Source organism: Perkinsus marinus (assembly GCF_000006405.1).
Source record: "Perkinsus marinus ATCC 50983 genomic scaffold scf_1104296935302, whole genome shotgun sequence".
Lineage (NCBI taxonomy): Eukaryota > Perkinsozoa > Perkinsida > Perkinsidae > Perkinsus > Perkinsus marinus.
In genome coordinates this window covers 460,030-469,242 of record NW_003214508.1, presented here as the reverse complement: position 1 = coordinate 469,242, position 9,213 = coordinate 460,030, and the positions used below count along the sequence as shown (strand labels likewise).

The following is a 9,213-nucleotide window of genomic DNA, read 5'->3' as shown; positions in this document are numbered from 1 at the left end:
CCCGGAGTCGCAAGATGATTTCTCGTTGATGCCACTGTACGCGAATACCAAAGTAAGATAAATCGCCAAAACCCCAATTGTGGTGTACTGTCCCAATAGGGACAGTGCTACTTGTATTCTCGCTCGCCTCCCATCTTGAAATCAATGGGCCTGTTTCATAGGAGCAAATTGCGCCTTAAACTTAAGTAACGCCTTGAGTATACTATTTCAGTGATTTGCGTCACCGTTGAGTTCACATGAGTATATTTTCTACTTAGCGGACCGTTGAATGACTTATTCTAGCTAACATTGTAATTCGTGGGGAACCCCCTTGCAGCTCGTTACCAGTGGTAACTTACCATTGATACCTTACCCATGATCGAGGAAAGTCGTTGCGAAACAGCAAACGACCATAGAAACAGCACACCTCAGACTCTTACCTGCGTCGATCGTATGGTAAACGAACAACCTAACCACTCGAGCATTTACACCATAAAACTAAAATTTAGTTACTGAATATGTAACTCTATTCTATACCTGTAAGTTACAGGCTGTAACCATGGTTAAGTAGATACTTAAGTACGCCTTAAGTTAAGGAGCTCCTTAAGTTGCTCCTGAACGTTGTGAAATGAGTTGAGTACTTCTTAAGTTCAACTCCTTAAGTTGCTCCTATATTTAAGGCGCCTTAAATTAAGTATCCTTGTGAAACAGGACCGCGTAGGGTGGCACGAATTATTTCCTTCCAATTATTTCCTTCCATTTCCTTCGGAAAGATGAAGGAAATTTAGAAAATTCTTTCGGACAGGAAAAATAGGAAAAATAAGGAAAAATAAGGAAAAATAGAGAAAAATTTTTCAAAATTGCCATAAATGGGCATAAAAAAGCCAAAAAAGAAGGGGTCTCACAACAGATAATGTCGGGGTATGTGCCTGTGTTAATAGTCTCGATTAGACTGAGTATAGGGAAGCATTGTTCGCCAGGATGATCAACGATTTTTGCGGCGAGCGAGAATTCGATTCGCACTTTCACTGGAAGGCCCAGGTTGCGGTTTCAGTTATTGCGTGGTACTTCGCTGCGAAGTCTTCGCACCATGATCATTTTATTCGAGCGGGATACGCTGCGCTCCCACAAGCACAACACGATAAAGTATCAACGTAGCGTACTCCAAAACAAACGGATAGGTAGCCCTGACGCAACATTTAGGCAGTGGTTCCGTAACCGGCCGCAGGCTCAGCGTCTGAGGCTCTGACCTGATCAATAATCATCGTTATGGACAGGCTGACATTTGCACCTCGCTTCGCATCATGATTCGTCAGTGTTTCCGTCTGCGTTTCTTGCTGACATGAGCGCTCGAACCTGTGAAAGTGATCGGAAAAGAAAGGCTTCACTGGTCCCTGGAAGGCATTTCCAATGCTGGCCGAGAAAAATAAGACTGTTGCTGATACTACATACTCTACCATTCCGTTGATCAAACAATGTCGAGGCGGACGAATCACTCTCCCACGCCGAGTCCACACTCTTGATGATTGCAGTCGTGTAAGGTTTGCGCTGAAACATGTAAACGTGTAACGTGATTGGGCTTCTGTAACGTGATTGGGTAGTGTAGGGTTGAAAATTGCGCTGAAACACAAAATAACCCAGCGTTATACAACTGGCAACTGCATCAAAATACAGTGTATTTTGACGCAGGTCCATCATGGTATGTTTAATGCACCATGATGAAGACGATAGAACACAGAGGCAGAGTGCGTGATTGTAACAAAGGGACGCAACCATCAATGAATCAATCAAGTAACGCTCAACGACAGCTTTAGTCGTGGGAAACATTCCGATGGAAAACGCGCATGTTCAACCGCTCAACTTTAGCGCACGCCCTGGTATCCTCCAGTGTGGTTCTGAGTCAGTCACAGTTAATCAGACTTTGAAACGTGATTAATGAGTGCAAATCATCTGCCAGCAGCTTGATTGAATGAGATAGTGACCCTCTGGCCTGCCAAACCTTGGCAGGCCAAGCGAAAAATTTTATTTTTCCTTATTTTTCCGTATTTTTCCTTCATTTTTCCTTCAAATTTCAAATTTCCTTCCGAAGGAAATAATTTTTCTATTTTTCCTTCCGCGTGCCACCCTACGTCGTGCCACGGGAAACTTGTTTCATCAACGTCGTCGACGTTGATGAAACAAGTTTCACGAGCAAATGGAAGTGAGCTTTCATTGGTCGAAATTGGTCTTGTGTTTGACGAATTTGAACTTGTGTTTCCGAATTCATAAATTTCATTTACGAATTTGAACTTTCATTTTCGAGTGGTCTACGAAAATCGATCTTTCATGTCGAATTTGAACTTTCATTCGGTGAAAAACTCCTTCCATCCGGCTAAAATCAAATTTCATTTTTCTAATTTGTTCTTTCATTTGCTGAATTTGAGATTGAAAAGGTGTAGAATAAAAATCCCATAACAAGCCTTCTTCAAAAATGAACGGAACCTTCCAGAACGGGACCTTCTGCGATTCCAAGACGGATAAGACTGTACCTCCCAACTGGGAAGGTGCCAACCTAGGATGAACACCTATGTACCTTTCATTGTAGCCTATAATTAGTACACAATTTGTAAACACAGGGCCAGCTGCTCTCGAATTTGGCTTATTCATCACACAGTGTCACTGTGACAGTGATTCGATCCATCCATGCATTCCAGTGAGCGTCTCAGTGTAGAAGACCCATTCTGCGAAAATATCACTTAGCGCCTACGAGTGTCTCCATTGAAGACTCTCCAATGTCACGGGCATTGTCCCAGCGCTAGTATATCCCATATTGAGTGCCACTCAATGAGTGGTAATGTATTCTGTCGAGCTAGAAGTTGACAGCAGGAGCAAGCCCAGTACCGATGACAAATTGAATAACGCAATTCCAGGCATACATTCCCTGGAGACGAGCATCAGAAGTCGCGGAAAACATCTACCGAGCTGCTCGTGAAGGACTCATCGCTGACGTCTGTATCCCACAGATCAGCTCCCAAGTCGTGGTCCCATTCAGGTGGGGGCATATCGTCGGTTATGCCGGTGAAATAAGGATGGCTCAGTGTCGCGTCCCAGTCAGTGAGCCGCTGTGATGGATCTGGCTGTAACAGTTTTTCCACCAAGTCGATCAGCTCACGTGATGGATGGAAGCCAGAAGCCCAGTGTATTGTACTTGGACTGCCTGACCACAGTCACTGCTATTCCACGTCCGTGCTATTCTCAATTGACATGCACTGGTCTGGTTTCTACCATTCAGCCGATATGAACTTCAATAGATTCCCTCATTTCTGTCCACTATTACCTCTTGAGAGATCGAAGAGGTCGCCAATATCACCATCCCTGTACCCGAACGGCGGCTTACCAGTAAGCATCTCTATCAAAAGGATACCCAACGCCCAGAAGTCCACAGCGTACCCATACCCGCTCGTGGTCGCGACCCGAGCATCGTGATCGATGCCGGAAAGTGCCCGTACCTGCCTCAGAGTCTTCTGATGGTGAGAATCTGGTCAGTAGGGACAGACCTCGGGGGCCATAGCATGGTATGTGCCACAGACCGAATAGGTCCTGCCTCCTGTCTCGGCAATCTTTTTGCACATACCAAAGTCAATCAGGACAGGACGTCCCTCAACCAATAACACGTTGCTGGCCTGATCAAAGTGGCTAGAGCCCAACTATGCTGTAGAGAGGTGTCATGATACCTTTAAATCTCGATAGACGTAACCTTCTCTGTGCAGTATCCTCAACGTTGATGCTATGTAGTAAGTATAGTACCTACGTACCATGAGTCCTATAAAGCTGATTCACACCGAGTCCCGTGTAAGTTTGGCAAGTGAGCAGGCAGGAATGACAATGACAAAAACGAGTTCAACAATGAACACGCACATTTGACGATGCTCGGATATCCTGCTACGCATACCACTGAAGTGACACCAAAAATGATCAACGCGAAAAATGCGTAACACCGAAAATGTCAATGCAGATACGCATATTACTTTGCTCGATACTCAGTGAAGTGCCCGCCAGCTGCACGTTGGAAGTGATGATGAATAGGATCACCCTTCATAGCAGTGAGAACCAGACAAACCTGATCTGGCGTCTTGTAAGTTCCCAGTAAGGCACAACACCGTCCCTGCAGGTCGGAATTCTGAAGATGAAAAAGCTCAAGTGACAGGCACCAAGGCATCATCCATCACTTGGCCAGCCATGTACGCAGCTTTTCGTTCATCCAAGATGTGTTGAATTTGCTCTCGACTCCGGAACTCAGCAGTGTTGATCATCTTTACTACACACAGCTGTCCAGCCAGCCCTCCCACCTAACGAGACATCGCTTCAACGAGCAGCCAATGGCGGAAAACGCATAGAATGAGGGCCATTACATCTTCCTCTATCTTAGCCACCCACACTCTCGATTTACGACCACTATGTATCGACCTGATGAAATCGAAGCTCTCGGAGCCTTTGAAGCATATCGGCGACGATATCCCATCCACCGGCATTTAAACTTAAATCTACATACACAATATCCCCCACTCGAGACACAACCTGGCATTCGATCCGCACCGCATACTAAGAGCCTCCACAAGCAAAAAAGTTTGTTGCGAAAGTGTTTACTAGCCAACGATCTTCGTCGTGCTTTTCTAAATGAGTGTAATATAGCAGACTATTATTGACCTACTATGAAAACTCAACATGTGGATTGACTTTCAAGCGACCTTTTCATGGTGAAGAAAGACGTTTAAGGAAGGAGATAGATAATATTACATATCCTGATCACACGGGTGCTGCCACTGTTGCTGCTGTCAACATTACAGAGTAATCTCAATAACAACAATAATTATACTATCAAATGCTACACTTCACAGACAGGGTTCAATAACGATGACAATCGGCCTCAAGTATCTACGAAATCTAACCCGAATGGTTCTTCAGATCGCTAACCGTGAGCAATTAGTTCCAATACTCTCTTTCGAGGTCTCAGGGCGAATCCCAATAGGCACAGCAACAGTATAGGCAGCAGAGCCGTGAGCAGAAATATACAACTACATAAGCGATAATGATTATAGCTCCTCTAGCAATTCAGGCGAGTCCATCTCCAACCGCGGTCGCTTGACGTCTGGAACATCTTCTCCGAAGAGCTCAAGCTCTTCCTCATCTTCTTCAATTGGCCTCTTACTCGACGAGACGGTCTCTTGCTGCTGATCCTCGACAGGTGACGACTCAACGGTAGTAGCCACCTCAGACTTCCTGGCATTCACCGTCATCAACGCACGTAAGTGTGCTGCAACACTTTGACTAAGTGGGCTGAGCCACTGAGACTTTGTGTTGTAACCACCTTCTAAGACGCTCACCACTCGGCATTCAGCTGTCTGCGCTGCAACTGCCATAACCTGTTCAGTCATCCAATAGAACTCTCGCTCAGAGAAGTCACACTCCCCTTGTGCGAGACGGTCTCTCAAATGGGCATCAAACCCTGCAGAGATGAGGATCAAGTCGGGCGAGAATTGGATTAAGGCTGGCAGTATCCGATCAGTGAAAGCCTTACGAAGATCTTCTGGTTTGGAGTCTGAGCTCAGACCGACGTCCACTATGTTGCGGTCGGCCAGGCCGTGATCAGACATAACATCTTGAGTGCCATCAGCGTACTCAGTGGTAACGGTCGTATGGCCCTTGCCTCGAGCGGTGATTTCTACATCATCTCGTGAAGTAGGGCCACTCCTTGGATAGAAGCGACCATCAAACCGATGCACCGATGCGAAGAAGACATTATCACGATCAGTAGAGGGATCGACCCAAGGCATTAGGCTCGACCTCGTGACAGTCATCTCACAGCCGGCCACGCGCATCTGCTTACGCACAGTGACGGGTCCAGACAGACCGCGGACGATAGCTTCAGTACCATTACCGTGATGCACATCAAAGTCGACAATAGCAACACGTTGAATGGTAGACCTGTAATTGCTTAGGGCGTAAGCGGCTGAAATAGCGACATTATTCAAAAGGCAAAACCCTTGTGATCCATCTCCTTCCTCGTCTTCGTCCTCTAATTGAGGGTTCACAGCTCCTCGAGAGGCAACATGATGACCTGGCGGTCTAATGATCGCCATAGCGTTCCGGTAACCAGTACCAGAGCAAACCTGGTCAGTTGCTAGTACCGCACAGCCAGCGGCCTTTCGTGCCGCTGCCCACGAGTCGACAGTGACTGCTGTATCAGTCTTGTCAATTGGCATACTGCGTCGGTTCATATTGGTCTCACCTTCAGCCACCGCTCGCTTCCTTAGAGCTTCACACTTCGAAATGATAGGCTCGACGTAGTTCCAATCATGAACACGCAGAATGTCCACCATAGGGCAGTCACTGACCGAAGTCTCCAAGAAGAGCTTGGAGGCGAACTCGGGGTGGTGTACCGTGCCTCGAGTAGATCCTGTGACACCGCCTGTGAGTACCTCAACCCTAGAAGGATTCTCGACCACCCTTGTGAAGCGCTTCAGACGGCTATGAAGGTCACCGACTGCATGCGGGCCCTCAGGGTCGACTCCCATATGATTGAGCACACCTGAGTCGGTGACGACCAGAGTGCTACCACCACTCAGAGCCCTTTCTTCGAAGTCATCGGGCAGACCCGACTGACCAGCAGCCAAGGCCGCGATCAGCTCATCGAACTCAGCAGTGGTCCCATGGGAGTCAGCCACAGATCCGGCACGATCTAGCACGGCATCAGGCATGACACTTAGTCCACCCATGAGCACGGCGATCTGGAAGGCCTGTCTCCACGCATAGCGCGATATAGCGAATACGAAGATATGTAGGTTGTCAACTTGCTGATCGACTAACTGGTCTGACGTGGACAGACATTCGACCATTTGACAAGATGGGTCCTTGTTGTCAATGGCGTAGTGCAAAGGCCACCATCCAAAGCGATCCCTCTGTGACAGAAGGGCGTAGATTTGCTCCTCCGACATACCCTTAGTGATGGCATCGTAAAGAGCCACACCAGCACCACTCAAAGCACAGATATGGACAGCATTACGACCGTAGTAGTCCAGGGCAGAGGCGATCTCAATGCCAGGATGGTCAGCCAATAGCCGTACAAGCTCGATGGAGGCCTCGACGTCGAACGGAGCAGTAGACATAGCCAAATGCACAGTGGGGAGGTCGTCGAAGGGCCTAGCGGCCAGGCTGCGAGAAAATTTATTTTTTTCTACAAGATCTATTTTCTGCCTAATATTCTCACTCAAATTTTCTATACCACTTTCTACTACAATATTTTCCGAATCGACTACAACGATTTTACCATCAATAATTTTCAAATGACCAACGCCTTCGACTTCAATATTAGATAGGCGACGCTCGAAAGCCGACTGGCAGTAGACTACGTCGGCCTCAAGTAGCGCCTTAGCAGATCGCGTCAAACCATATAACAATGCCAAATGAAGAGGAGAACGTCCTAGACCATCTATCTGATAATACATTGATTCAAAACCAGTATCATTAAGGTAAGCAGTAATATCATCAGAAGAGTTCTGAAGGACCAACTTGTGTAACGCCGGGAACATACTCCCACCAGGAAGGCCACCAACCCCACCAGTGAACGACACCTGATCGTCTTCAACTTCCAACTCCTCCATTGCTTTCTTGTCCATGGCCTCCTCTTCAGCCTTAGTATGATGATGATGATGACTGGGGACTTCAAGGTCCTGAACTTTACGATCTCCGCCGACATCTCGGACATCCGAATCCTCTTCGTCCTCATCTATCGAGCTACCTCCAGAGCTGCTATCCTCCGACCCCGGCACGTAGTCCTCATCCTCGCTCTCATCATCGTCTTCATCAAAGTCCTCAGATGTCGTAGGTTCCCCAGTAGAGCCTCCTCCCGTGTCACCATTGGGGTCGAGCATAACTTCGTCCACAGGGGGGATAAGGCCATCTTCTTCTCCTGTCTCCAACATACCATCCACATTGCCCGCTGGCTTAACTGATTCCTCTTCCATGATGTCGATGTCGTCCAAATTGGGGAGCTCCTCGTCAGCAGGCACAACCTTACTAAGCGGTGCCTCAAGATCTTCAACACTAGCAGGATCTCCAGACATCTCTGGTCTCTCAAACACAAATGATAATTCTGGAAAGGGTTATTAACAATTTGCGACCCGCTAAACAGTGTCACGCGCCCAAAAATTAAAGCGCGCGCCCTAGTAATCTATTGTCTCAATAGAGAGTGACCCGACATATCCTCAGATGAGTGCTCAGCTACGGGCACAGGCTAGCATAGTGTATTGTCTAACGCAACATCTACTGGGTCGACAAACCTTAATTGAAAGCGGTAAACAAAGATGACCATGAAAGCATGGCCGAGAATGAACAATAAATGAATGTTGAATGGTCATGTAAGTTACATGATGTAACCAACATCAGCAAAGGCAATCTCCGCCCACATGTGGTTCCTAATGGGCTCGTCGTTGCCATTTTCCTTCGATATGACACAGCTCGATGATGATCGCAATCAATGGTCAGCATCGACGCAATGGTCTAGTCTCTTATGCAACTTGTTGTGTCACAGACTGAGCGCGAACACCAGGATACGCGGGAGAGCTTTGGCAGTGAACTAAGCAAGTCTCGTATCTATCACATTGAACAGTTAAATCCACGTGAGAACCATGCTTGCTACCCTTGAGAGAATATGGATACTCGCCAGTCTAGCTGCAGAGGCGTGAAACCCTCGAAGAGACGCCTAGGTAGCTCCTGCACTGTTACATGAATGTCAGGGAGTTACCAAAGAAACGAGCAGATATGTACGATTTGGGCCATATTAGTTAGGTTTATTCAGTTTTAGCGTTTTGAGAGCACGAAGTATTGGAGCATTGACAGTAAGCCGAATCGTCGACTCCGACCTCGCACCACGATAACCAAAACTTCATCTCTCTCAATGTCACTCGGGTTCGCGTATGTTCCCCCAGGAACTGACAGAGATGGGTAACGAACACAAGCCATAGATCAGTTTTCAGAGGTAAAGAGTCAGTTATACTCGCGAAACAAAAGCAAAATGAGTCTCCTGTTGGGACTCAAAGGGAATGATGAAAGTACACAATGTGCAGCAACATTCACATTGGATTATCCAATGCAAACATTGTCACCAAACGACGAGGAGGAGGAGGAGGTTGGTAGTAAATTCCTCGTTGGATGTAGGACAAGCAGCATCTATACTGAACATGTGAGTTCCACAAA

General features: G+C 47.1%; 2 protein-coding genes across 2 annotated transcripts; both read right to left on the bottom strand.

Moving 5' to 3' along the window:
* Positions 1-2,900: 2,900 nt before the first annotated feature.
* Pmar_PMAR003423 (serine/threonine protein kinase, putative) lies at positions 2,901-4,490 on the bottom strand (the record flags this gene model as incomplete). Its single annotated transcript, XM_002784122.1, has 7 exons — positions 2,901-3,175; positions 3,296-3,467; positions 3,516-3,641; positions 3,693-3,765; positions 3,987-4,138; positions 4,188-4,307; positions 4,371-4,490. The coding sequence occupies 7 exons, from the start codon at positions 4,488-4,490 to the stop codon at positions 2,913-2,915; spliced, it is 1,026 nt and encodes a 341-aa protein (XP_002784168.1). The 3' UTR covers positions 2,901-2,912.
* Positions 4,491-4,698: 208 nt separating this feature from the next.
* Positions 4,699-8,081, bottom strand: Pmar_PMAR003422 (hypothetical protein; the record flags this gene model as incomplete). Its single annotated transcript, XM_002784121.1, has 1 exon — positions 4,699-8,081. The coding sequence occupies one exon, from the start codon at positions 8,079-8,081 to the stop codon at positions 5,052-5,054; it is 3,030 nt and encodes a 1,009-aa protein (XP_002784167.1). The 3' UTR covers positions 4,699-5,051.
* Positions 8,082-9,213: the final 1,132 nt, after the last annotated feature.